Source organism: Equus przewalskii, chromosome 20, assembly GCF_037783145.1.
Source record: "Equus przewalskii isolate Varuska chromosome 20, EquPr2, whole genome shotgun sequence".
Classification (NCBI taxonomy): Eukaryota; Metazoa; Chordata; class Mammalia; order Perissodactyla; family Equidae; genus Equus; species Equus przewalskii.
This window is the reverse complement of record NC_091850.1, coordinates 3,236,336-3,264,196: the sequence shown is the minus strand read 5'-3', so window position 1 is coordinate 3,264,196 and position 27,861 is coordinate 3,236,336. Positions and strand designations below refer to the sequence as shown.

The 27,861-nt window shown below is 56.6% G+C and overlaps 1 protein-coding gene across 7 annotated transcripts; it reads right to left on the bottom strand.

Annotated features, from left to right (window-relative positions):
* Positions 1 to 27,861, bottom strand: KLHL26 (kelch like family member 26). 7 transcript variants are annotated; one of them, XM_070586677.1, is made up of 4 exons: positions 27,721 to 27,830; positions 20,124 to 20,373; positions 4,949 to 5,131; positions 1 to 2,749 (listed from the first exon to the last, which is right to left on the bottom strand). In XM_070586677.1, exon 4 carries the CDS (start codon positions 2,743 to 2,745, stop codon positions 1,168 to 1,170), a length of 1,578 nt encoding a protein of 525 aa, XP_070442778.1. In that variant the 5' UTR covers positions 2,746 to 2,749; positions 4,949 to 5,131; positions 20,124 to 20,373; positions 27,721 to 27,830; the 3' UTR covers positions 1 to 1,167. The 7 variants fall into 7 exon arrangements, with proteins under 7 accessions (XP_070442778.1, XP_070442774.1, XP_070442773.1 ...); XM_070586673.1 differs by lacking the exon at positions 20,124 to 20,373 and having other exon boundaries at positions 27,721 to 27,861; XM_070586672.1 differs by lacking the exon at positions 20,124 to 20,373 and having other exon boundaries at positions 1 to 2,755; positions 4,955 to 5,131; positions 27,721 to 27,857.

Sequence of the window (27,861 nt, the reverse complement as noted above, 5' to 3'; positions counted from 1 at the left end):
TCTTTTCACCATAATATTTTTATTAAATAAAAAGAAAATATTAGGAGACGACGTCTGCTAAGGTACGAGGTTAATTCTTTACACGGCAAGTGGGTCACAGAGACACGACATCAATCGTCCATTAGCAGCAGAAGAGACACTTTAAGTTGTCCCAAGGGTACAAATCCCATCTATAAGATAGTGGTGCTGGCCTCTTAAAAAAAAGCAAAACAGAACCAAAACAAATGGAGCTGGAAATGCCTTGAAGCCCTTGAAGTGAGAGGCCTCACGGCCCGCCTGACTTCCCACGCCGGGTGGGCACAGGCCCAGTGGCTCGTCAACCTGAACACAGGGTGATGGGGGAACAGAGGGCTGCACAGATGGCAAGAAATAAAAGTCACTGGACAGACCTGTGGAATGCAGATGCACTGCGAGATTCTGAAGCTGGCATCCCCTTCAACTGTGGCCCAGGGACAGGGACAGGGGCATTGGCCCAGTCTTCATGAAGGGCCCATGAGACGCCCAGTGCCAAATGGAAGGCCCGGGGCCTGTCAGCTGAGAGCTGGCTGTGTTTTTGCTCCTGAAAGTAGACAAGGGAACATCCTGAAGGTGTGAGGACCAAGGATAGAAATGGAGAAGCGTGCGGACCCTCTTCTGGGGCCCCTCTCACCCCAGCAGCTCAGGCTTATGGAGCACGTGGGAGCTTCTGAGCCCCCTCTCCACTCCCAGAGGTCCATATGTTACAGAGATTTGGGGTGCGTTTATTTGAAAAAATACAGGCGCATAAACCTGGAGTGAGGCGAGTTGCATACCACGGATTTGAGGTCGTGTTAATGAGCTCACATCTGAATGTCTAAGACAGCCAGGCTGTGGGAGGGGAGAGAAGCGGGGCAAAGCCACATAACACCACCCTAAGGAGCCCCAATTTCCCCAGGAGCAAGGACAACGCACAGCCAGGAAACCGCCTCGGGTGCGAATTTGCTGCCACAACACACTGGCCTCATTGCTGGCAGACAGCCTCAGCGGGCACTGAGCCAAGATCTGCTTCAGGAAGGAAAGAGGGACCTTATCAACAGGCAGGCCCCACGAGGCCAACCCGGGGGAGAAGACATCCATGGTTCTCGCCCGGACATGTGCTCATTAAGCCTCTCGCAGAGACAGCAGAGGCCATGCCAGGGGCCCCGGGAGCTACCTCCTGGTCCCCGCCCGAGGCAGCAGGACGGGGGCACAGGCGATGCCTGCAAAGGACTCCGGGAAGTGCAGGTCGCGCTCCCACTCATCTGTCTCAGTGTTGTAGACCTGCACAATGCCTGTCACGTTGTTGAGGCGCCAGTTGTAGCCCCCAACGATGTAGATCTTCCTGTCCAGCAGGCAGCAGCCAGCCTCTGACTGGCCAGCCCGCATGGGGCTCACACTGGTCCACTGGTCCGTCTCAGGCATGTAGTACTCCACGGCCAGCACATCGAAGCAGCGGTCAACGTGGTCCATGCGACCCCCAAGGGCGTAGATGCGGCCAGCGGCGCCCACCATGGCATGGAGCACACGGGGCTCGCTCATGGGCGCCTTGAACTCCCACTGGTCGGCCACCGGGTCATAGCAGTGCAGGGCCTTCTTATCCTCCACCGAGATGCCATAGCCACCTGAGATGTAGAGGCGGCCCCCGGCAGCGGCGCCCGCGTGGCCCCAGGTGCGGCGCTTTAGTGAGCAGGCATAGCCCCACTCGTTGCGCCGTGGACAGTACCTCTCGACCGAGGCCAGGCTGCCAGCTCGGTTGCGCCCGCCCGTGGCATACACCATGCCACACAGCACATTCAGCTGGAACTGGATGCGGCTTTCCTGCATGGCCTGCAGGCGCAGCCAGCGGTTCAGGTGGGGGTCGTAACGGTAGCAGGCGTCCACTGCGCCCTCGCCGCTGCGATACTGCAGGTGTTGGCCCCCAGCCACATATACGAAGTTGTCCAGCACGGCCACGCATGTGTGGCTGCAGCCCACCTCCATCTCCGTGAGCTCGCGGAAGTGGCGAGCACCGGGCTCAGGCAGCTGGTACACCTTGCTGCTGACAGAGCGGTCGCTGTCAGTGTAGGGCGTGCCGCCAAAGGCAACCAGCGAGGGCACATCCGAGCGCACAACCGTGCGCGGAGACTGCATTTCATGCTGCCGGAAGGGTAGCACCTGGTAGTTGAAGGCCTCCAGCAGATACTGGCGACAGAGCACGTCCTCCACCATGATGTCCAGCGTCTGCACACTATCCACCAGGTCCGACGACCGCATGAGTGGGAAGCGGATGTGGCAGAGCACGTGGCTGGCGCGCGGCCGCCGGGCCGGGTCGTGCTGCAGCCAGCGGACGGCAGCACGGAACAGGTCGATCTCGGCGCAGCTCTGCAGCCGGTTGCTCTGCAGGAAGAAGACGAGGCGCTCCAGTGGCAGGTGCAGGAAGTCCTCCTCCTCGGCGATCTGTAGGAAGTGCCGGAAAGTGAAGGCGTCCACCGACTCCTTGAGTGAGGCCAGGCTGAAGGTGGTGGCCATGTGGCCGATGTTGAGGCAGGTCTCCACGCTCATGGCAGCCTTGAGGAACTCCTCACACAGCTCCACCACGGGCAGCATCTGCAGGAACACCGCAGCGCCCAGCACGTCCTGCACGCAGTCCAGGTCCAGAGTCACCTCGGCACTGTAGGCGAAGTCAATGATGTGCCGCAGGCCACGGGCTGACACACCCTTCAGCTCGATGATGTCCTGGCTCGCTTCCCTCATACCACCCGTGAACATGGCCCTGAAGGTGGGAAACAGAGTGTGGGCTCTGGGCGGCTGAGGAGCATCATGGTTGGCCCAGACCAGCCTGGCCCCAGATAGCAGGGTGGGTGGGGAGGAGAACTAAATGCTCTTTAAAGACATGTAAAAAAGAAAAGATTTTGAATCCACTCTAAACCATGCATCTTCCTACCAACAGCAAGTCCCCACTGTGCCCCTCCACAAGAGGCCCCACCTGGCCTCACCCGGAGGTGTACATGGCTGGGGCCCAGCTGATTTGGAGGGTGGGGGCCAGGGGCCGCTCATGTAGGGACAGGTGTGGCTATACAAGAGGAGACCACACCTTGGCTTTGGCTCTGGGGACAGGTCTCCAGCCCTGCCTTGGCGCCTGGCCCTGGAAGACCGCACCTGCAGAAAGCTGAGGCGACAAGGCGGGGACCCGAAGGCACTAGCACCCCTGTGCACAGAGCCCAGCCCTCAGCGGCACGCTCATCTGGGCAGGCAGCTCCACTTTCCAGCCTGGGTCTCAGCTGCTGTCACACAGGGAAGGGGAGGGAGTTAGGGCCCCCAGGTGGGAATGCCCATCAGGGGGCCCCGCTGTGTCACTGCCATCTCCAGAGAGATGCCAAGGAGGTCAGTGAAGCTCCCCCGAGAATGGCCCACAGGAGCCCCAGCCCATCCTGAGACCTCCAGTGATGACCCCAGCTCTGTCAGCCATGCTGTCCTGCTCTAATGTGGCAGGCGCTAACGTGAGCACCAGTGAGACACACAAGACCTGGGTCACAGCCCCCTATGGCCTTCGGGGGCCCCCTACCAGGAAAAGGGGTGAGAACCCCAGTGCCCCCTCAGAGTCTGTGGGAGGTTCTAGAAGATGGTGCATGGGAGGCTCCTCTCATGGAGCAAGCTGGCACTTCATCACAACTACAACTGCCGACAGCACTCATCGTGACGGCTGACTAAGGGGAGGGAACTTCACTCGTCCATTCACCCAGCGGATGCCCGTCCCCCATCGCACACCCAGCGTGGGCCGGGCTCAGGCCCCAGAGCAGGGATAGCTGAGCTTGGTGCTGCTGTGGGGGCACCAACTAACAACCGCCCAATCCTCCACGCGGAGCAACAAGGCCTTCCAGGGCAGCGCACTGCCACCCCCCAGACGCTGCCCCTTCCTGTCCCCACGAGTCCCCTCAGCCCATCGAAGGCAGAGGCAGTCACGGCGACGGGAGGGAGCTTTGCCTTTTAAGGCCTTGCCAGCTGCAATGCCAGCGCAGAGGAGCCTTTAAAGGGCATTTCTGGCTGGGCCGGCCCGCCCGTCCCCAAATCCAGAATAAAAATAGAAGCGGCGCCCCAGATGGCTTGGCCGCTCCGACTCCCCAGAACGGCCTCACTGAGCCCACGGGGCGGGCAGCCGGGGGGCGCACCAGGCAAAGCACTTCGGCTGGAAGAGCATGCAGCCCGCGGCTTGCGCCTGGGCTGGGGCTCTGTGAGACGGTGGGCAGCGGCATCTCTGCCACCACTGGCGAAGCAGGGCTAGAGAACAACTTTCAGGATGGCCCCCAGCTCTCTCTGGTGGGGTCGCCACCTGGCAGGAGGATGCTTGCCACCTGGTCACCAAGAAAATGAGGGAGACCATCCCCAGCCCATGACCGCCCCAGCTGGCAAGGAGAATGGCCCCTGGCCCTGCTCCTGGGGCCCCAGTGCCCCCACCCAGCCGGGCACAGGGAAGGAACTTTTAGGAAAGGGCCTTGGTGGCGGACTGACCCGTACACCCAGCAAGGCCTCCCCTGTCACACGGGGACTGGAAAGACTCTCCTGTCCCTCGGCCTGAGGTCAGGTGCCATGAGAGCAGGGACAAGTGCCTGTCCTATCCCAGCTGGATCCCTGAGGCCTAGAACAGTGTCTGACACATACAGCTGTCAAACAAAGGCTCAGAATGAAAACCTGGAGGAGCCCTGCCAGAATGAAAATCTGGTGACCCTCAGGGTAGAAGCTGCTAACTGGATACCCACATGCCACCTCTGACTCTCGGGCATATCCCATTTGCCTGCAGAACTTCCACAACAAGTTTGAATAAAGCTGCAAACCTGGAAAAACCTGCAGGTTTACTGGACATTTGGCCAACACCAGCTGCTTTTGCCCAGAGCCATCCCTGGCTGGCTGGCCCTGAGAGGGCTCCCTCTGAGAAGGGCGGGCGCTCTCCAGCCTGCCCCGGGCCCCTGCTCACCTGAAGTAGTCGCTGCAGGCGGCCAGGACAACCTTGTGTGCGGGGAAGGTCTCTCTGTTTATGGTGAGCACAACGTCCAGGAGCTGGCCCTGGGCGCGGAGAGCGGCCAGGCCCTGCAGGAGGCTGGTGCTGTGGCTGGGGGCTGAGAAGGTGCACTTGAGGGCTCCGTTCTTGTCGGCCAGGCTGTGGGAGAGCAGGGATGGGGTGTGGCTCAGAGGCCTCAGGGCTGTCTGGTCTCCGCCCACGGGCAGGCTCTGAAGGTGCCCCAGGCGTGGGCGAAATCGCCAGAACCAGCCTGAGAAGCAGAAACAAGACCTGAATCCTGACCACACCTGCCAGCTGCCCACTAACTCGCCTGGCAGTGGACACAGCCTCTATGCTTCCATTTGCCGCCTGTGAAACGGGAGGGGTTCATAAGAACCTGGAGGCCACGCTGGCCCTTTTTTTTTCAATTGCGGTGAGATTCACATAACATAAAATTCACCATTTTAAAGTGAATAATCCAGTGGCATTTAGTACATTCACAATGTTGTGCAACCATCATCTCTATCTAGTTCCAGAACATTCCATCACCCCAAAAGGAAACCCCATCCCCATGAGCAGTCACTCCCCATCCCCCTCCCCAGCCTCTGGCACCCATTGATCTGCCTTCCATCTCTGGGGATTTGCCTGTTCTGGACCTTTCACATAAATGGGATCACGCACTGTGTGGCCTTCTGTGTCTGGCTTCTCTCACTCAGCATGATGCTTTCGAAGTTCATCCACATTGTAACATGTGTCAGAGATTCATTCTTTGCTATGGTTGAGTAATATTCCATTGTGTGGATGGATCACATTTCTTTATCCCTTCAATCATCTATGGATATTTGGGTTGCTTCCACTCCTCCCCTTTTTAAAACTTTATTCCATTATTTTTCATTCTAAAAGTGCCTCCTGAACACTCATTTTGAGGTGAAGGACTCTCTGCATCACATTGCTGTCCCCCTTCCCAGTGAGCCGCCCCCACGGGTAAACCCACCTCCTCTCCCCTGCAGAGGGCGGAGTGGGATTAAGGTGCTTGCACAGAGCCACAGCACAGTACAGAGAAGGAACTCAATGACCTGCAGCCTCCCAGGCAGCACTGGGCCTTGCGGACCGGGGTGTCATGGGCCAGCCTTTCACTGGGGGAGAGGGAACACCACCCCCAGGAGGGGCCAGCCTTCAAGGCCCAGCCACACCAACAGCTGCCCAGCCCACTTCTTGTGCCCACCACCCCAAGGGAGGGCAGCCACACGACCACAAAGTCACTCTGGCCATCTTCAGAAGAATTTGGCTCTGGGCTGCAATCAGTGGCCACCTTGAGGGAAAGGCCTGTCTCACCTTCCAGGGACAGTGAAACAGCAAGTGGCTCGTCCACAGCCCTGGAGCTACAAGAGCACGCAGCAGGATTTGAACTCGGATCTGGGGAACAGCAGGCTGCATGGGATCTTCCTGTCACCCTATGGTCAACATAGGGGGGAAACATAGCAAATTGTGGGAAAGGCACAAAACCAAGAATTTCTGCCCTAAGAACATGGGTTTACCTGTAGGGGCAGCTTGCCAGGAAGACGGGGACAAGTAGAGATCCCTGTGCCTCAAAATGAGGATTCAGGAGGCAAAGGTCGTTTTAGAATAAAAAACAAAGTTTTAGGGGCCAGCCTGGTGGCGCAGTGGTTAAATTCGCACATTCTGCTTTGGCGACCTGGGGTTCGCCAGTTTGGATCCTGGGTGCAGACCTAAGCACTGCTTGTCAAGCCATGCTGTGGCAGACGTCCCACATATAAAGTAGAGGAAGATGGGCATGGATGTTAGCTCAGGGCCAGTCTTCCTCAGCAAAACGACGGGGATTGGTGGCAGATGTTAGCTCAGAGCTAATCTTCCTCAAAAAAAAAAGAAAGAAAGAAAACAAAATACAGAAAAAAATAAATAAAAATAAAGTTTTAGAAAGGAGAGCAGTGGAACCACCCAAACGCCCATCAACAGATGAGTGGATAAACAAAATGTGGTGTACGCACACAATGGAATATTACTCAGTCATAAAAAACGAATGAAGCTGATTCATGCTGCAACATGGAAGAACCTTGAAGACATTTTTCTAAGTGAAGAAAGCCAGACACAAAAGGCCACATGTTGTATGATCCACTTATATGCAATGCCCAGAACAAGCAAATCCAGAGACACACAGCAGATTGGAGGTTGCTGGGGGGGGGGGGGGGGGTGAGGGGTGGGGGTGACTGCTCATGGGGACAGGGTTCCTTTCAGGGTGATGAAAGTGTTCTGGAACTAGACAGAGGTAGTGGTTGCACAACACCATAAAAGCACTAAATGCCACTGAATCGTACACTTTAAAATGGTGAATTTTATGTTATGTGAATTTCACTTCAATAAAAAAACAAAACAAAATGAAAGGACATCGAGCTTTCTTAGGTCCTGTGTAAAACCCTGCCATGACCCCCAGCACCTCAGAGTATATAAGGCCCTCCTTGGTCAGGCCCCCATCCCCCAACTCACACCCTCATCCCCTCCCCTCCTGCCCCTGTTCCCTTTGCTGTTTCATCTCAGAAAACTTCTGTATAATGCATCAGTGAATGAATGGTTCAAGAGGCCCTATACATCCCTTCATCCTCCAAACCCAACAGGAGGGGACACGCCAACAGCTCCAGAATCAGGCCCCTGTGGGGTCAAAAAGCGCCCCAGGACTCTCTCAGCCCACACCCAGCTCTGCCCTGGGCCAAGGCCACCCTCCCAAGCACTCTGCTCTCTCCCCACAGCCTCCAGCTCTCTGGAACTTGCTTTCCCATTCCTGGAACTGATGCCTGCCCACAAATGAGGCACAGGAATGTGGGCATCGGTCTTTCCAAGAAAGCAGGAGGAGAAAGAAGGCTGCTCGGCCCCCACTGCCCACCAGCTCCCAGAACACTCCCGGGGGTAAAGGAGCTGATGCCAAGCACAGGCACACAGATGGTGCTCAATCGAGGGAGGTAGCTGCTGCCTACAGGAGATCCCTGACCACGCACAGGCCGCCCACCTCAGTGGCCCTTCAGAGAGCCTCAGGAAAGGGGGCTGAACTAATTGATAAGCAGAGGGGCTGCAGGGCCCCAGGCACCGACCACAGGCCTGCAAGGTGCTCAGGGTCCCAAAGGTGTGGGGACCCGACATGGGAGAACACGGCTTGCATTTGGTGGAAAGCCTGCCTGCTCCTGGGAGGCAGAAACACAGGTGAGTCAGAGCCCAGGGCCACGGTCGTCTGGGGTGGCGATGCTGGGGTGCCTGGGGTGCTGGCAGCCAGACCCAGGGTTTGCCTGGAAGGTTGGGTGCACAGCCCTCTTGAAGGCAACAGAGCGAGGGAAGGAAACGGATGCAGGAGGACCCCAAGTCTCTAGTTCAGCCCAGTCACTGCTCCCCACCAGGTGGAGGGGACACCCACCTCACACGGCCCCCTGCTCTCCCCAGTACTGGGCAGCCAGTGCCACTGCATCCAGCCCATCCTGATTGACCAGGCCACTGCTGTGACCCAAGTCTCTGCTCTTCCAGTTTCCCAAGACCCCACGATGGACCCAAGTTCTGAAGATCATGAAGAGAATGTCATTGGTTCCCGAACCCTTAGGATTCAAAGGGCCTCAAAGTGTGCCCACCCTCTGGCCAGGGCTGCCCTCTGCTTTACAGCCCCTACAGGAACCTCTCCAGGGACGGGGCCTCGCTGTATCCTCTCACCAACACCCTCCAACAGTCTTCTGGCCGTTGAGCCAGGGCTGTATCCTGCACGAGTCTCCAAAGACCTTTGAGGCCCTCAGGCCTGTCCCCACTCCCCACCCCACCCATCGGCCTCACTGGCTTTGTCAGCCTGTCATCCCTTGCTCGCGGGTGCAAGGACACAGTGTGAACAAGATGGAGTGGCCCTGCCCTCACCAGGCACACTGTCCAGGGAATGGGGACCAAAAGTGGTCAAACTGTCCAGAAGCTGCTTCACGCTGCAGCTGTGAGCTCCCCAGGGAGAGGGGACACGAGCCGGGGACAAAGAGGTATGGAGGCCAGAAAGCGGGGGTGTCGCCAACTTCTCCCCTCAGCCCTACAGTTAAACAGTGACGCCAGCCTCTCCCTGGAGCAGAGAGTTTGGCTGCATCCTGGATGCCAGCCCCGAAGGCCAGGCTTCCACAAAGGGCCTGCCCTGGGAAGCCAACCCCATCCCTGCAGCCCCGCCTGGGGCCCTGCTTGCACCCGACAGTGTGCAGAACCGCCTTCCCCACCACTACAGGCCCCTCCTGCCTGGCGCCAGGTGCTCCACCTTCTCTGTGCAGCACAGTGGCCCGGGGGTCAAGTACAGCTGGTGTGACCCCTGAGAGCCTCCCTCTCAGGGACAGGAGGAGAGGGAGGCAGAGAAGAGGTGAGTCTCAACTTCACTGTGTGTGTGAACTGCCAGGGACTGCATAGGACACAGACTTGGACTCGGCAGGTCCAAGTACCAGTGTGGACAGCACCAGCGTGCCGCCTTCGTCACCAGGATCCCCTAGAGTCGCCTAAACCCAGAGCCTGGCCTTGAGTGGAGTGTCTAGGGGTCGGGCCAGGACCCAAAGTCTAGGAGATGCAGCTCAGTGAGACTCACTCCTCCAGGAAGCCTGCCTGGGCTGGGCTGTACCACAGCCCTGGCCTCACCAGGCTCTGGCATCTGGTGTGATGAGCAGAGAGCGGGATTCTGACCCCTGCCCTGCTATCGGCCAGCTGTGTGACTCAGGCACGTTCCCTTGTCTCTGGGTCTTCTTTCTCTCAGCTGTCAGATGGGGCTGGCCAGGAGCACAGATGTCACAGGGCTGCAGTGAGGCTCCCTGGCCCCGATCACCTCCTGGTAGAAAGGGACCACAGACATACCTACTTTCCTCTGCTTCCCTTTGGGCTGGGGAGGCAGCAAGGTCCACTGGGGGTCTACATCCCAGTGTCACCAGTACGAGCCACTCGTGTGCCCTCAAACAGGGCTGGGTGTTTGGAAAGCTGATGCTTGGAACTGCCCACAGAGTGCTGGCACACGGCAGGTGCCAAGGGAGCCTGGCTGGCCTCTCCATGGACACTTTGCCTCACAGATCCTGTGTACAGACCCACCAGGCATTTGGCATTTTGCTTTCAGCTGGCCTTGATTTTTTGAGAAGTTCCTCGAATTGCAAGGCAGGGAAGGGGGACTTCCACTGTTTTCTCTAAGCCCTGGGGACTAGCATGCACGCACACATTTAAGATTCCATACCAGGGACAGCTTCATCCTGGGGCTGCTCAGTCCCTGGACATACATTTACTGTGGTCCTCCATATATAAAAAGCACCAATAAATCAATACAAAGCCTTTACACTCACAGAAAGGTGCACAAAGGATGTGGGCTGACAGTTCATAGGCAAGGAAGCACAGCTGGCTGGAACAACCTAAGTGGCAGCCTCACTCACAATAAGAGAAGTACACCTGCCAAGGAAGTAGCATCATTCCTCAGGTGGGCAGAGTCATCAGGCTGTCTGGCAGCAGACGCTCATGTCCATTCCCAGTGGGAGTGTGAAGTGAGACAACCTCTAGGAAGGCAGTTTGGCAGACCTAACAAAATTCTAAAGGCTCACATCCTCAACCCAGCAAGTCTAATTCTAGAATTTATCTGAGATATATTCACACATACAAGGTGAGAGACGCATGAAGATATTCACCAAATACTGTTTCTGGGACTGAGGATGGGAAATGAGCTAAACACCCTTTAAGGGGGTGAAGAGAATTATGGTACCTTCCAACAAAGAACTCCCTTCAGTTGAACATGGAGGCCATGCTCCCATGTGGGAGTTAGGAGGCCCCAGCCCAGAAACTCCAACCAAGCCCACTGAGGGGCTAGCTGTTCACAAGGTGTGGGGCCCAGAGCAGCACTGGGCAGGAAGGAAGCAGCCCCTTTCCACCCACACCTCCCCCTCCCCTAGGCCTCCTCCTGGTGCCCCCAGGAAGGCTCACAGCACCCCACAAGGCTGTTTCCTTCCTCCCATCTCACAGATGGGACAACTGGCCCTGAAGCCCCCACCACTACCTTCACACACACCTCACACCCTCTGGGGAGCTCAGGGAGGAAAAGAAAAAGCCAGCAGGGGCCAGAGTCCCCAGCCTGGACAGAGAGAGGCTTGGCTGGGCGGCGGTGGGCAGGAGAAGGAGGGAGGGCTGGGCCTGGGACCGATGACTAAGGGAAGGACCCATTACTCAGGCCAGCCCAGACAGGGGGCGGCCAGCACGGTGGGGCCATGGGCCCCCAGGAAGGCGGCGGCGGCAGCCCTGAGCCAGTCCGAGTCTCCAGACGGCCACCCAAGCCATGGTCACTGCACTGAGTCATTGGAGCCAGTGCGTCAGCAGCCGGGCCGGGGCGTCTCTGGAGGCCGCTCACTGCCGCCCCGGCTGCTCCCTTGGCCTGGATCTGGCCTCTGAGGGGCCACACGTGCCCCCTGCAGGCCTGGCCTGAGCTCGGGGCCGTCCTGACCCCCTTCCCCTGCACCACATCCCCCCAGCAGTCATCAGGCACCCCTAACCAGGCCCAAGCCTGTGCTGGACATGGGGACATGGCCACTGCCTCCCTCATGGCTTTTCCTGCGCAGGGGCTGACATCCAGTGGGACTGGGTGGGATAAATGTCCCAGGTGGACCACCTGTGGCAGGATCCCTGCCATCTCCTGGGGGTCTCCAGCTGGCCGAGGCCATTGCCTATGCTGTCACGGGCTCATCGCTGGCCCCCTCTGTGGGGGCTCCTTCCCTCCCACCTCTACTCTTTGGTGGAGTCACCCCTCAAACACACCATGGGCTGGAGTCCTCGCCTCAGGGTCTGCTTTGGGGGGTCCTAGCCCAAGGCAGGACAGCCTAGTCGAGGAAGCCACAGAAAGCACAGAGCCACACCCACTGCAGCCCCAGTGCCTCTGTGATGGGGCCCGTGGTGGAAGCAGGGGCTCCCAGGGGAGCAACACCCAGCAGGGTGGGCGCTCGCCTCCTCTTGCCCTTGCCTGGCCGCTGGCCCTGATCTCCACGGTCAGTTTCCCAACCCTACAGGAGACATCTGAAGCCCCAGAACAGTTCTTTTCATTGGAATGTCCAAAAAAAAAAAAGGAAAAGGCAAGAACAAAAAAGAATTTCATGGAAACATTTCTTTGGGGTTTTGTAAAGTCCTGTCCCACCCCCACATGGAGCCCAAAGCTCAGGCCAGAACAGAGTCTGACAGTATTGCCCCTTTAACATACTGTTCTGACATGCAAATTCCCTCACTTCCCCTCAAAACGGAGAGCACTTCCACTTTCAAAGCCAATTTTGGTTTTATTGTCCATGTGGCTCGATGGAGCACAGCAGCGCAGCACAGCTGGTTGGCTTGCGCCCCGGCTGATGCCGTACGAGGGAGCTCTAGGCCATTGGGCCCCACGGTCTTAGGTGCATCAGCAAGGAAAACGCTGCCCTTTGGGGGACAGGGACCCAGAGAGAGGGGGGAGAGAGACCCAGAATGGAGCTGGGGCAGAGACCTAGAATGGAGCGGGGGCAGAGACCCAGAATAGACGGGAGACAAGTACCCAGAACAGAGGTGGGGCAGAGACCCAGAACGGAGGGGGGTCAGAGACCCAGAATGGAGGGGGGCAGAGACCCAGAATGGAGAGAGGGACGGAGACGCAGCATAGAGGGAGGACAGAGACTCAGCATGGAGTGGGACAGAGACCCAGAGTGGGGTAGGGCAGAGGCCCAGGGTGGGAGGACAGAGGCCCAGAATGCAGGGGGACTCAGGCTCCAGAGTTGCAGATGGAGAAGCGCTGCAGCCGGCTGCTCCACCTCTCCACTCTACTTCACATACCACCACGCCCCTACCTCCTGTCCTCCAGCCACACTGGAAACTTCTCTGCCTTCCCCCTCCCACCCACCTCTGATCCTTCACAAGGCAGGCCCACTGACGGAGCACACGCTCGGCATGGTTCTTCACAGGCAACCTCATGAATCCCCACCAGCCCAGGAGGTCCGTGCACCAAGTGTACCCTTCAAGACAGGAAACCGAGGCCCAGCACGGCCCCCACAGCTGCAGGCAGCTCCAGTGCTGGCCCCTACTTCTCACTACACTGCAGCCTGCTGGCTCTGCCAAGCCTATGGCGCTGGCTCCTGGGCACGCAGCTTCATGGACAAAAGATGCATCAGAGCCAGGGTCCCACACACCCCACAAAGGCAGACACCCTCGAGCCACTGTTGCCATGGTTCCCACAATATTTCACAGTTCCGGGTACTGTGCTCCCAGCCCAAAGGATAGAGTCACCGCGTTCTGGCACCTCGCACTGGCCCTCAAACGCTCAGGCAGACCAGCAGCCCCCACGCTCACGTCAGCACGCTCTCTTGGGACTGCTTGCCTCCAAGGCCGGCCCCACCCTCCTCACCCCCTGGCGCAGTAGGCCCATTCCTGGGGCTCCCCCTCCTGATAAGGGGCGGCTCCTGCCAAGATGCCTGCCAGCAGTTCTCCAGCAGGGCTTGTTCCCTGGGCTCCCAGGGAGCAGACCAAAGACTGGGGCTTCTCAGTGGACAAGCGAGCAGCCCAGGAGCAGATGAGAGTCCCCACAGCAGTGTCCGGGCGGGCCTGGACACCAAACCACTTACAGACTCAGGGGGAAGAGAGACCCAGAGAAAGCGGGCAGAGATCCAGAGAGGGACACAGAGACATCGACCGGCGGGGGGAGACCCAGAGGAAGACAGAGAGTCAGAGAGAGACAGAGAGAGAGAGAAAGAAAACCCGGCCAGGGCCCCAGATCCCATGTCCCCCGAGCCTGGTCTCTCCACAGGCAGCAGCAGTTAAGTTCTTTATTTCTCCCTCTTGGTCATCACGGTGGTTATTCTCCTACATCTTCTGTGATAATTTAAAACTGGATGCCCAGGCTCAAGGTCAGTGTGTGCACCCCGTGGACGGATCTGTGTGTGTCCTGGGAGGGCAGATGGCTTTTCCTCACCCCCTCCCTCCCATCCACTCTCCCTCCTGCAAGATCCTTGGGCTGTGGACACAGCCGGGCCCACTGCAGCCTGCCCCAGGACCATGCTGCCCGCAGAGATGCCCTCCCCAAGCTCTGTGAAGGAGCCTGGGCTGCACTTGCCCGCCTCATCTTCCTCACGGCATCACTGTCTGGAACCATCCCCTAATGTACATCCGTGGCTCCTGTCGCTCTGTGCCTGCTAGACAGTGATAGGGTAACAGATCAGAGGGGGTCTCAGGCAGTGCCCAGCAGGAGGTAACCATGCAACCTCCTGGCACCTGGGGCTGGCACCTCCCTGAGAGCCCCCACGTGACAGCCAGCCAGGGAGGCTGAGGGCTGAAAGGGCAGCGCGGCAGGGCAGGCAGGCAGGCAGGTTCTGGAACCCACGTTCACCTCGAAAGAACCATCGTGAATCCTCGCAAGGACCTAGTGAGGTGAGGGAAGCCACTGCTCCTGTCTTGGAGAGGCAAACCTAGCAGGGTTGGGAGTACAGGTGGGGTCACATCACCAGCCCCACGATGAGACCTAGGTGAGCCAACCTTGAGGCCCACCCAAGATCCCGGGTGCACAGAGCCTTGGGCGGGGTGCCCACTCCACTCAAGGCAGGCCCTGCCAGCTCAGCGGCCCTGCCCTTCTGGGATGGGGACAAATTGCACAGATCCCTGTGCGCCCCAAATACTCACTGGGTCAGAGTGGAACATTCTGCAGACAGAGCCTGTCCTCCCACCAACGCAAGGCAACGTCAGACCCCATCACTCCCCTGCTTAAGCCCCCCACCATGGCTCTCCACAGCCTCGCTCCTCAGGGATCACCAGGAGCCCAGTGGCCCTAGAGCTGGTCCATGACCTCCTGCCCTAGCTCTGCGCCCTCACTCCAGCCTCTGAGCAATACCCCTGAGAGTCCAGGATGCATGGGGGTCTGGCTACTACTGAAGGAGAGGAGGACCCTGTGAGCAGCGTGCCCCCAATCCCAGACCTGCCCAACCCTAGCCACCTCTCAAGGCTGGGAAGAAGGAAAGAAGACACCCAGACCTCACTTCCCTCGTCAGCAGCAAGCTCTGCCTCCATGGTACCCCCTGCCGTTGCCCGTCCTGGTGAGTGAGCACCCCCTCCATGCAGGGCTGTGGCCTGGGGAGACACAGACCTGGCTCCCAGCTCACCTCTCAGTGGGCAGCCTAGAAAGGGGGATACCACTATCATTACCATCTTACAGACGGGGACATTCAGGCACAGAGAGGTTCAGGCACCCACCCAAGGCCACTCAGCACACAACAGGCCTGGCCAGACCCTTCATAGCCCCAGGTGGGTGGACCCATGATCACCTCCATGATGCAGATGAGGAGACTAAGGCTGGGAGAGCTAAGATGGCTCACCAGGGACGCCGAGTTTGGAGGTGGACTTGGAGCTGGACAGCAGCAAGGGCAGGACATGGCTCCTCAGTGCCGGCCAGGGCAAGGGTGCGGACTGTCCCACTGACCCTCCAGCTGCTACGAGATAGGTAACCTCACTCTGCAGGGTCATGCTGGGAGGGCCTGCCCAGGCTCTCATGCCTCTCTGACCCCCAACCCAGTTCTAATTGTCTTCCCTGCTCATCGCTCTGTCTGGGACACCATCTGTCTATTTCCAGTCTATCCCCCTGAGGCTGGAACAGAAGCCTCACCAGGGCAGGGCTGGGTGGATTCTGTCTCCTGCTGTGTTCTGGCACCTGTCACCGTGCCTGGCATGTGCTCAGAGCTCATACATGCTTGTCAACTGGATAGCTGGATGTCTGGGTGGATGAGTGGATGATAGAAGGGTAGACGGATAGATGGATGATGGACAGACAAATAGATGGGTGAATGGATGATGGATGGATGAATGGGTGGGTGGGTGAGTGGATGGATAGGTGATGTGGCAAGTGGATGGCTGCTAGGTGGCAACATTGGCTGGCACCTGACTTATATCTCTGCTGGCTGCAGATATCTGCTTTGTTCACCCTCTCCATGTGACCTCCCGGTATAAGTCCTGGCACTGGGTATGTTATCCTTTGACTGGGCTCAACTAGGAAGCCCTTGGCAGGATTCTCTCTGGGACGTGTGGTGTCTACACTTTACTCACACTAGTCTCTGTGTTGAAGGGCTGACTTCTGTACCCCACTAACCCTCCTCCCTATGCCACACTCCCAGGTCCACCAGCTCCTCCGTGCTCCTTCACCACCTTCACCTCTGAGGCTTCTCGAAGTAGGTCTCTCCCATGGCCTTCCTTGCCCTCAAGGCCCAGCCGGGGCCACCATGCCAGGGGCAGCAGGGGCAGACTGGTGGCCAGGTCTCAGGCTGAGGCTTTGCCTGTTTCATTCCCACCCACTGACATGAGGCTGATCCCAACAAGAGCCCATCCCCCCACATTATCCCCACTACACTGGGCTTGGAGATGGGGCCACTTGACCGAGCAAAACCCCTTCACTCTGCAGGCCAGGCAAGTAGGTGCATGACTACATGGCCCCAAAGCACTGCTCGAAAACCCAGTGAGATTCCAGCACTGCCAAATTCCAGCATGTGGAGGCCCAGCCTGGCTGCCTCCCCTGGCAGGGCAGGTGCTGAGGCCCCTAAAGGGACAGTTCCGCCAAATGGCATGTGCTCATGCCCAGTGGTGCTAGGCCAGTCAGAGGAAGACAGAGATGTGGGGATGGCTCGGGGGGCCCTTCCAACAGCAGCACAAAATAAGGTAACAGAAGGAGCCTGTCCTGAATATCTTCATTTTAGAAGGGACTGACATACCTCCCTGCTTCTGATAAGGGCCACCTGTTTTCCTCAGGGAACCTCCTATTCTCCAGTCTCAGCCCCAACGATGGGGATCAGAAGACTCCACCCCTGGGCTGAAAAGGGAGACTCATGACCCAGCCTGGCTATCCAGAATCTCCCAGGCCCAGAGCCAGGCTGATTGGTCCCAGGATGCGGGATGGACCCGTCTGAGCCAATCAGAACCTTCCCTGGGACTTTTGCTGGAGCTCCCAAAATGGAGACTCGCCTTATCCCTCGGGTTGCTGGATGGTCACCTTGCCCAGCCAAGAAGGAAGGTAGAGCTGAGAGATGGGAGTCACAGATTCCAAGGGAATCATGAGCCCTGAATCTCAACATACCTAAAACTCTCCCTTAACTTTTTTTACGTGAATAACGAATTCTTATTTCATAACTGTAGGCAGTGAGCTGAGTTTCTGGCTCTCATAACCAAAGGGGGCCTTCAATGTCAGAAGCCTCAGATTCGGGGTTCCCGTCCACCATATTCCAGATGAGCCTCTGGAAAAACCACAGTGGAGTTAATGCTTCTCCAGCTGCCACCCTTCCTACCCCAGGGATAGGGGCGAGGGGCACAAGGAGGCCATGCTGGGCAATCTGCGAGGAGAGGGCAGTGGCCATACTCAGCCTGAGCCCCACATGCCTGTGACGAGACAGTCAGCTCCCTGTGAAAGGTCAGCAAGCTACCCGCACCCCCCACTTCGAAAGTTCAGCAACTCTAAATGCTAAAATGCTGGAAGCATGCCTAAGGCTGGAGCTGCAGGGCGGCCCAATGCCATCAGCCTCAGCAAGGAAAACACCACCAATCGTTTATGCAAGTGACTCACGTGGAGCATAAACATTTGTGTGCTCCCAACCGCCCTGCCTTACGGGCACACGGGCAGGCTGCAATTACCTCCTTGCGTGACAGAATGGGAGAGAAAAGAGAGAGAGCAAGAGCCCTTCTGGGAGAGACCAGCCTTCACCAAGGCAAGCACACGGTTAAGATTTTAACTACAATCCTCAAAGTTTTCCATATGGAGGCTGCCATGGGGGTCCTCAGTGGGGCTCCCTTACACGCCTGTCACCTCTTGGGCACCTTGCCACCTCCTAAACCCTGCCTCAGGTGAATGCCCTACGCAGCTCCAGTCACAGAAGAGTCCGGGTGATCACTTCTCCCGGCTCCTGCTTCCTTCAGCAGACTGCTTCAAATTCTAACATCCCGTTGAGAGGAGAGCTCTCCGGATATCCAGCCCAGCCCGCTCCTGCCCGCCCTATCCCATCTTTGACCCCTGTGGAATTTCGCAGTTGTGGCTTCAGAAAACATCTTCAGCCTGATCCTCGAGGGATCCCCCTCGAGGCCTTTAAAAACCCAAAGGTCCACTCCTCAAGATTTCCTCCAGGCCAAGCGTGTTCAATTCCGGAAGCTGCTTCCCTCACAGGAAAGGTCTGCGATTCCCCAAAGGTTCTGGTTACTTCCTCCCGAGTCACAATATTTTCAGTGTGCAGCGAGGTGGTGCAGGGAGGAGATCAGCCGCTCGGCTGCTCGGTGAGAGGTCCGAAATCACACTGGATGTGCCCCAAAACCCACTCTGCAGAGGAGGAATGCTAGGGAAAGGCTCTCCTGGCCGTGGGGGGCAAGTTCTGTGAATTCTGAGCAGCCCTCTCTGGAGAGAAATGGGAAGGGGCCAGAGAGGAGGAAGGGACTGGAGACTCAGGGTTAACAAGTGTTAAGAGCTCGTCTGCACAGCTGTGGACTGGCTACCACAGGAGGAGGGCGGGTCTGCCGCGCTGGGGACCCAGTGGGCCGGGCCCCCACTTCCCGCTGCAGGCAGCTGGACAGGGAGAGCTGCAGGCCATTTCCCGTCTTCAACACACAGCACTAAGATCCTGTTCATTAACTAAATGATGCACATTGCATCAAAGGGTACTGTTCACCGGCTTCTCTCTAATGGGCTGATTCACTGACAACATGCCTGTGAATTTCCATTTCTCTACCTGGACCCTGTCACTAAGGAGGAGAAGGTTGACCCTTGCCCGGCAGGGCCGTGGAGGGCTGTTCCAGAAGCCTCTAGGTCGGGCCAGCTCCCCTCGCAAACCTATCACAGACCACGTCTGGGGTATTTACTGGATCAAATCAGAGCCACCATGGCGAAGCTCTGCCCTCAGGGAGAGCACCTTCTAGGGGACACAAGTTCTTGAGTACACAGAACGTACCATGAGCACAGGGTGGAGGGGCAGGCGGCAGGGCCATGGTGGACAGAGCAGCTAGGCCTGAAGGAGGCAATGCTGGAGCTGTGCAAAGCACTGGGACAGGGCACTCCAGCCAAGGAGAGTGGGTCAAAGGGCCAGGAGCAGTGCCATCATGCTGTTGGAGACCAGCCGGGCTCCAAAAGTGAGGAGAGGCCCAGTGGCTGGGCAGGGGCTCACTGTGGGGGCCGGGGGCTCATATGGAGAAGTGGATTCTGGTCTGAGAATGAGGAATCCCCCCCGCAGGTGTCAGGCGGTGGGGGGGCGGGGGGGCGCGGGGGCACGGCATGGTCTGATGCCTGCCTTCGGGGGTCCCACCAGCTGGAGTGGGGTGACAATGGCTGGGAGGGCAAGGGCAGATGTTGGGAGGAGGAGGAGGTACAAGGAGGGGCCAGACGGAGACACGGCTCAAAGGTGGAACCAACTCAATGTGCCAACAGATGAGGAGGAGAGAGCAAAGAAGTGTGTGTGGTGAGTGCTCTCAGGGCAAAGCTCAGAGTTGGGGGGCAGAATCTAAACTGGGGAGACCTCTGGGGGCAGCTATGACTAGACCAAGGCCTTTTCTCAGGAGGAAGGACATTCCTGGGACCACTCCTCCACTCTGGAAGACCTGAGGTCCTCGAGCAAGGAGAGGCTTGAGGGCCTCTGAAACAGAGGTGGGACTGTGAGCCCTCCAGGCCAGATGAGCACCTCTGCCCCCATCTCCACTAGATGCTCACAGGCAGTTGCAGCCTCTCAGGCCAAGCGGGGCTTCACCTCCCCTGCTCTGGGTCCTGCTCCAGCACTCACCCCTCAGTCCATGGCGGAAACCTGAGAGCCAGTGACTCCCTGCCCAACTGCCACCGTTGGTCAGCATGTTGCATAAGTTCAACTTCAAATCTTCCCAAAACCCAAGCCCGCCTCACTATCTCCACAGCCCCCACCTTGGTCCAAGCCCCTCATTTCTCGCCAGAGGGATCCTTCCAAAACACGAATCTGACAGAGGTGCCCACTCATTCAAACCCTGCACCGGCTCCCAGGCCTACCGCTTCCCTGTCTCCTCCCTCCCACCCTCTCTCACTCCTCTCTGCCCACCGCCCCCCAGCCCTGAAAAACCAGGCTCCTCCCTCTTCAGAACGTGCACGTGCCCAGAAAACATTCTGCCGCTACAGACCCCTCCACCCACTGCTGATGCTGACCTGTAGACTCATTCGGGAGGAGGCTGTGGGCACCTTCCCAAGAAGGCCAGGAACCTCCACCTTGGACTCCAGGTCACGCACAGCCAGCGTAGGGAAATGACTGCGCGCTGTCTCAATGACTCCCACGGCACGCCCGAGTCCCGCAGGCAGGGCCATCTGTCCTGGGCCACAGCGCAGCACCCAGCACAACGGCAGGCACACAGGAGGCACGCAACAGCCACCAGGGGAGGAGAAACGTGTCCAGTGAGTCCTGGCCAGAGGAGAAAAGAGCCAGGGATGCCAGGATGTCACCCAAGGCAGTGAATTGATTCTCTCTGGGCCCCTCCTCCCTCTCCTCTCCATCCCCTCCTCCCCTCTTCTCCTCCAGGGCCTTCAGCCCCAAGTCTGAAACATCCCCTAAGACCAAAGGGTGGGAATGTAGAGGAAGCCGCACCATTAAAGCATCTAGGGGCACAGAGACGCAAAGTTCCAGACCTGGCCTCACTCAGCTCTCCCGTGTAGATCGTTAATAAAAAATACCCGCCTAAGGAAAGAGGGATGACATACCATGTGGGCTCCCTGGAGACGGCGCGATGATAGCGGAGGCTAATAAAATTTCTACCCCAGTAATTATGGCAGACGACAAGAAGGCCGTCCCCAGGGGTTGCAGCTACCAGGTGGAGGCGAAACAGCTGTGAGACAATCATGCTGCACAATTCGGGGTGAAGTGTACAGTTTCCAGAGCAATTTCACATCATGAGCTCGGGGGACCCCGTCAGCCAGGAGGTGAGGAACGTGATGTCTCACTACCGCAGGAGGAGCTGAGCTGATGGCCTGGCCCCCACGCACCTCCAGCCCAGCACTCCCTCCAGCTTGTCCCAGACTCAACTGGCCCCACCCGAATGCCCGGCAGGTGATCCAGCACACTCTGTTCCTGGATGCTGGGCTCAAGCAGTGGGATCTGCCCTCTTGATGTTGCAGAAGTGGCTCAGACTTTACATGCTCCATACCCCTACTGCCCCTGCCACTTTCCCACTCATGGCCACCAAGAAATGGTGCCACCATCCTCCCAACTACTCAGGCCAATTGCCATAGACTGAACGTTTGTGTACCCTCAAAATTCATATGTTGAGACTTAATCCCCACTGTGATGGAGTTAGGAGGTGGGGCCTTTGGGAGGTAATTAGGTCATGAGTGTGGAGCCCTGATGACAGGATTAGTGCCCCTATAAAAGGGACTCCAGAGAGTTCCCTAGACAACCCCCCCCCCCCAATACTTCAAGGACACAGTGAGAAGACACAGACTATGAACCAGGAAGTGGCCTCACCTGACACCAAATCTGCCAGTACCTTGATCTTGGACTTCCAGCCTCCAGAACTGTGAGAAATACATTTTTGTTGTTTATAAGCCACCCAGTCTGTGGTACTCTGTCACAGCAGAACAAACGGACTAAGACAGCAACTTTCTCTTTTTCCCACCTGCCACACTGACTTGTCAGCAAGACCTGCCAACACCCTCGGATCCCCTCTCGGCCCACACAGGCACAGTGGACAGAACGTTGACAGCATCAGGACCACAGGGCAACATCACCACCTCCACACTAACACTTAGACACACGTGCAACGAGCTGGATGCCCTCACCCTAGCTCACTTCTTCCCTGCTACCCTGACCAGTGGGCCCCTGGGTCCCACTTCCCAGACGAGGAATCTAACACATAGAGGGTTACAGAGACACCGAAGGTGTGCAGCAAGAATGTGGGGCCACCCGCTCACCAGAAGGAGGGACTACAGACACACGTGGGTCTGATGAGGCACCTGATCTCCTAGAATTCCCAACAGGAGGAGACGAGTCCCCATCTCTGAAGGGTGAAATTCAGCCCCCCTCCTGGCTGAAAAGAGGACAGGCCAGAAGAACAAGAATCTTCTCAGAAGGGCAAACTGTCCCCCAGTCTTTCACACAGGGGTTCGGGGCTGAACTCCTCCAGAACCCTGGGGCTTAGTGAAGACAATCTAGGGCATAGCCAGAGAGGGCTTGTTAAGAAGGTTTAAAAAAGCAAAGACCACCAAGCCAGGAGCAGATGCCTCGGCTGAACTGTGCCAAACCCACTCACGCTACATCCCAGCCATGACTTCCCACGGAAACACCTGTGGCCGGCATGTCCCTCCCTCAGATACCCCGCCTCACCCGCCAAGAGCAGTGTGAGTCAGCGAGCCTGGGCCTCGTCCAGACACCTTTAGGGAAGATGGGCTGAGGAGCAAGGATGCCAAAGGCCCAACGTCTGAAGAGTCTCTGTGGCGAGAAGGTTCCTGCGGAATTCGGCCGGCCAGCCGGGTACCTCACAGCGATGGAATTTGAGCTGGGGAGGTGCGACTCTCCCGAGAATTCCACCTCCCCCTCCCAACACCCCGTGTGGCCGCAAACCTCCTCTCCCTCCAGGAGCTGGACCCGGCAGAGGGCCTGAGGTGGAGCTAGGAGGGGGCCCGCTGGAGAACAAGTGTCTTTTGTGCGAGTGAGCCTGCCACTAAGACCCCACCTCCCCTCTGCAAGCCCCCGGCCGAGGCGGCCACGCTCCATCCATCCCATCCCAGAGGTTCTGCTCAGTCATTAACAACCACCTCTACTAGGCAACGGGTTTTTTGTTGATCCCTCGAGATAGGAAAGAAGGAGAATAACCTTTTCTCTTTCTTTTTTCCCCCTTGGTTGCAGAAAAGAGAAGTTGGAACAAACAAGTTATGTAACACTGGGGCCAGTTTGGGGGGGGGGGGGTGGACCGCAGTCCCTCCTGAGGACAGTTTCTTGAGTTGTGGGACCACTGGAAGGGCCAAGGGGGAAACAGGAAGCACCCCCACCCCTGGCCAAATGACAAAACCCTTCATGGGACAAAAAGGCAGATGCAGGCCCCTCCTGGCAGGCTGGAAAACAGCCTCAGAGACTAGGCCAGCCTCCCCCCAGCCTTTGACAGCACCACAAGTCTCCCCAAGAAGGCAAGGGACAGACCCGATCCCATACAAGGGACTGCCCACCCACCAGACTGCAAGCCCTGGAGAGCTTTCCCACACCCATCCCTCCATCCCTCCATCCACCCTCCCTCCCAGCCATGTTTGTTGAACATTTACTTCCTCCATGTGGGCCATCCTCCAGGCACATAGGATGGCACAAGACAAACATGCTTTCCACCCTCAAGGCATTTCCCCAAATAAATACACCAAGAAAGGTCGGGTGATGATAGTGCAATCAAGGACACACAACAGCCACGTGATCCAGCAATTCTGCTCCTGGTATAGAGCCCGAAGAACTGAACATAAGTGTTCAGAAAAAATCTGTGCACACATGTTCACAGCAGCACTAGTCACAACTGCCAAAGCTGGAACCAACCTAATAGTCCATGAGCTGATGAACAGATAAACAAAATGTGGTGTGTCCACAAAACAGAATATTAGCCAGTCATAAAAAGGAAAGGAGTACTGATACACACTTCAATGCGGGTGAACTTCAAAAACATTACACAGAGTGAGAGAAGCCTGACACAAAAGGCCACATATTACAGGATTCTATTTATGAGACAGATAAATTTATAGACAGAAAGTAGATAAACGGTTGCCAGGGCCTGGGGGAGGAGAAATAGGTTATGACTGCTATGGCTACAGGATTTCCTTTTGGGGTGATGAAATGCTTTGGAACTAGATAGAGGTAACAGTTGCACAACTCTGTGAATGTACTAAACGCCAGTGAATTGTACAACTTAAATGTTGAATTTTATGTTATATAAGTTGCATTTCAAAAAAACAACAGAATAAGGTAACCAGAAAAAGTGTTCTGGGGGCGAGTTGAGCTCGGGTGGTCAGGCAAGAGGCTGTGAGAGGCCATGACCTTGGCATGTGGAAGGATTAAGAGGAATGAGTCAGGGGCCAGCCTGGTGGTGCAGCAGTTAAGTTCGCATGTTCTGCTTTTCAGCAGCCCAGGGTTTGCCGGTTTGGATCCCGGGTGCAGACATGGCACCGCTTGGCAAAAGCCATGCTGTGGCAGGCGTCCCACATATAAAGTAGAGGAAGATGGGCACGGATGTGAGCTCAGGGCCAATCTTCCTCAGCAAAAAGAGGAGGATTGGCAGGAGTTAGCTCAGGGCTAATCTTCCTCAAAAAAAAAAAAGAGGAATGAGTCACGGGCAGGTTGTGCACGAGGTCTGGCCGGGCCATTTGGAATAAATGAAGGAACAAATAAACGAACAATGCTACAAAGGCCTCCACATCTCAAAAGGATCCTTGGAAGACTATGGTGTGCCACAATCTCCATCAAAATCTGATCCTCTTTCTGTATGCTCCATCTTGCCATATCAGGGGAACTCACCCCTCTCTCTACACTAGCACTACAGGAACAAGACCGCCCAACAGTTGCTCCAGACAACAGTGACTGTTCACTGGGATGGAGGAAAGGGGACAAATGGGCATCTCAGGAATGGGGAAGACGTCTTTTAGGAAAGTGCCTCTATCCAGCCCCATGGCATGGGGGTTAAGTTCAGTATGCTCCACTTCAGCAGCCTGGGTTCATGGATTTGGATCCTAGATGTGGACCTACACCACTCCTCAGCCATGCTGTGGCAGCAACCCACGTACAAAGTGGAGGAAGACTGGCACAGATGTTAGCTCAGGGCTAATCTTCCTCAGCAAAAAGAAAAGTGCTTCCATTTAGAAAAGATTTCTTAGGGGCCGGCCTGGTGGTGCAGTGATTAAGTGCGCACATTCTGCTTCTCGGCTGCCCGGGGTTTGCCGGTTCAGATCCCAGGTGTGGGGGTGGCACCATTTGGCAAAAGCCATGCTGTGGTAGGCGTCCCATGTATAATGTAGAGGAAGATGGGCATGGATGTCAGCTCAGGGCCAGTCATACTCAGCAAAAAGAGGAGGATTGGCAGTAGATAGCTCAGGGCTAATCTTCCTCAAAAAAAAAAAAGGAAAGATTTCTTAGATATGACACCAAAAGCATGATCCATAAAAGAACATAGGACCTCATCAAAATGATACACTCTTTCCCTGTGAAAGGTATCATTAAGAAAATGAGGGGCCGGCCCAGTGGCATAATGGTTAATTTCGCATGTTCTGCTTCAGTGGCCCAGGGTTCACAGGTTCAGATCCCAGGTGCGGACATGGCACTGCCTGGCAAGCCATGCTAAGGCAGGCGTCCCACATACAAAGTAGAGGAAGATGGGCACAGATGTTAGCTCAGGGCCAGTGTTTCTCAGCAAAAAGAGGAGGATTGGCAGCAGATGTTAGCTCAGAGCTAATCTTCCTCAAAAAAAAAAAAGAAAAGAAAATGAAAAGACAAGCCAGGGACTGGGAGAAAATATTTGCAAATCATATATCTGATAAAGGACTTGTTTCCAAAACATATAAAGAACTCTCGAAACTCAAGAAGACAACCCAAATTAAAAATAGGCAAAAGATTTGAAAAGACACTTTACTAAAGATACGAATAGCCAGTGAGACCAGGAAAAAATGTTCAACAGGATTAGCTATTAGAGAAGTGCAAATTAAAATGCAAATAAGATACCAGCACACACTTAGAATGGCTAATATTAAACACTGGCCATATCAAGTGTTGGCAAGGGCAGGGAGCAACTGGAACTCTCGTACAATGCTGATGGGAATGCAAAATGGTGCAGCCACTCTGGCAAACAGCCTGGCAGTTTCTTAAAAAGTTAAACCTTACACCTACCGTAGGACCCAGTCATTCCATCCTGGGTCGGTACTCGAGAGGATAAAAGTATACGTCCACATGAAGATGCAGACCCAGATGTTCACAGTAACTTTATTTTTAATTGCCAAAACATAAGCAACACAAGTGTCTTTCAACCAGTAAACAGATAAACAAACTGTGTCCATCCATAAGATGGAATACCACTCAGCAGTGAAAAAGCATAAACTTTTGATACTTGTGACAATATGGATGAACTTCAAAAACTTTCTGCTAAGGGAAAGAAGCTGGACATAAGAAGTCACGTATTGTATGATCCCGTTTATATAAAATGTCTAAAAAGGCATAACTATAGAGAGAGAAAGCAGATCGGGGTGTGCCTGGGGCTGGAGTTGGGAGCGGGGCTGACTGCAACTTGGCTAGAGGGAACTCTTTGCGGTGATGGATGCATTCTAGAAAACTGGATTGTGGTCATGGGTACACAACTCTATAAATGTATTAAAACTCAATGAACTGTCCAGCTAAAATGAGTGAATTGTATGGTACGTCATTAACTATACCTCACCCTTGCCCCAGGTTATCCCATCGCAAGACAGGCCCTAGGGTCTGCTGTCCCTTCTTTTCTCTCCCTTATGTTGCCACTTCATGACTGGTCACCAAGTCCTTCTGAGTCTACCTCCTGAATATCTTCCCAAATCCTCTGATCTCTCCTTGCTCCCCAGTGCAGGCCTCCAAAGCCCAACTCACCCACCTGGGCCCTCAGGCCTTTCCTACCAGCACCAGCCCAGGTCCCCACGACAAGGACTGACTCCAAAGCACATCAGTATCGACTAACTTCATCATTTATCACATTGACTGAAATCATTTGCTTCCGTAAGCTCACCAAATTTCCTCCTTGGCCATCCAAGGGTGGCGGGCTGTGCTGGGAGGCTGAGAGGGGTGGGTCTGGGCCACGCTGGCGTTCTACAATGGGAAGGAGGAGGGAGGGCGTGCTCCCTAAAGCAGGTGTTCTTCCCCTCGGAGAACTCAGAACAACACATACAAAGACCTACACTCTTTATGCCAATCTGGTGTTCAAGCAACCAGTCTCAGGACTTAGCCAAAGGGAAAGAGGGCCTCCCTCTGACCAAAGTGGGGGTGAGTTCTGGCTCCTTGGTCTGAGGGGCAGACATTGCCTCAAGTTCTTTAGCCTGAGGAGGGGGAATCTGATCCCACGGGGATGGTAGGGAGAAGCCCCAAGGATAGATCCTCCCTGTATTTTCTTTAGAACCTCAGGGCTCTCTCACCATCCTCAGGCTCTCAAAGACCCACTCTAGCCTCTCAGAACCCCTGCAATCCCCCAGGTCCCTCAGACCCCTCCCTGCCCATAAGGACTCACTGGGACCCCCAGGACCCCTCAGCCTCTCTCAGGTTCTCCCAGGCCCCTTAGGCCTCTTTCAGGCCTTCAGGTTCATTTGAGCCCCCTATCCCTAGCCTCCCACAGCCCTCATCCCTCCCAGGTTTGCCTTCAGAACCAGGACCACCTTTAGACACCTGAGGGTCTTTCAGCACTCCCCCAGGAAGCCTTGTGCCTCAGCCCCTCCAAGCTCCCCTCAGTCTCCTCCTCAGAGTCCCCAGGAGAGCCTTAACAACCTCAAGACTGCGCTTGGCCCCTGCTCAGGCCCTCTCTGCCTCCGCGACCCCTGAGCATCCCCAGTTTCCGCAGGGCCCCATCACAGGCAGGAGCCCCTGGTTTCCCTTCAGACCTACATGCTCCTCAATGCCCCCTCAGGTCCCTAGGGCCGCATGCAGGCGCCTCAGCAGCCTGGTCCCCCGGAAAGACCCTCGAGCCGGCCCTGGCCGTTCCCTAGCCCCTCAGAACCCCAGGACTCCCCACAGGTTACCCTGGCCCGGGGCAGGTGCGGGCCCACTCTGTGGGCCGGGTCTCACCTGCTCGGGCGCTCGGGGCCTGGGCCCGCGCCGAAGCCGCCGCCACCAGCGCCGCCGCCGCCGCCGGACTCCGCCATCTTCCCGCCGCCGCCGCCGCCGCGCGTTCGAGTGACGGGAGCCGCGCGCGCCGACCTAGGAGAC

Excerpts from the sequence above, each read along its gene's own strand:
- KLHL26 (XM_070586673.1), bottom strand. The coding sequence starts at position 27,797 with ATGGCGGAGTCCGGCGGCGGCGGCGGCGCTGGTGGCGGCGGCTTCGGC. Across the intron at positions 5,132-27,720 it reads GGCCCCGAGCGCCCGAGCAG|CCTGGCCGACAAGAACGGAG; the intron begins GTGAGACCCGGC and ends GCTCTCCCACAG. Across the intron at positions 2,750-4,948 it reads GCCTGCAGCGACTACTTCAG|GGCCATGTTCACGGGTGGTA; the intron begins GTGAGCAGGGGC and ends TCCCACCTTCAG.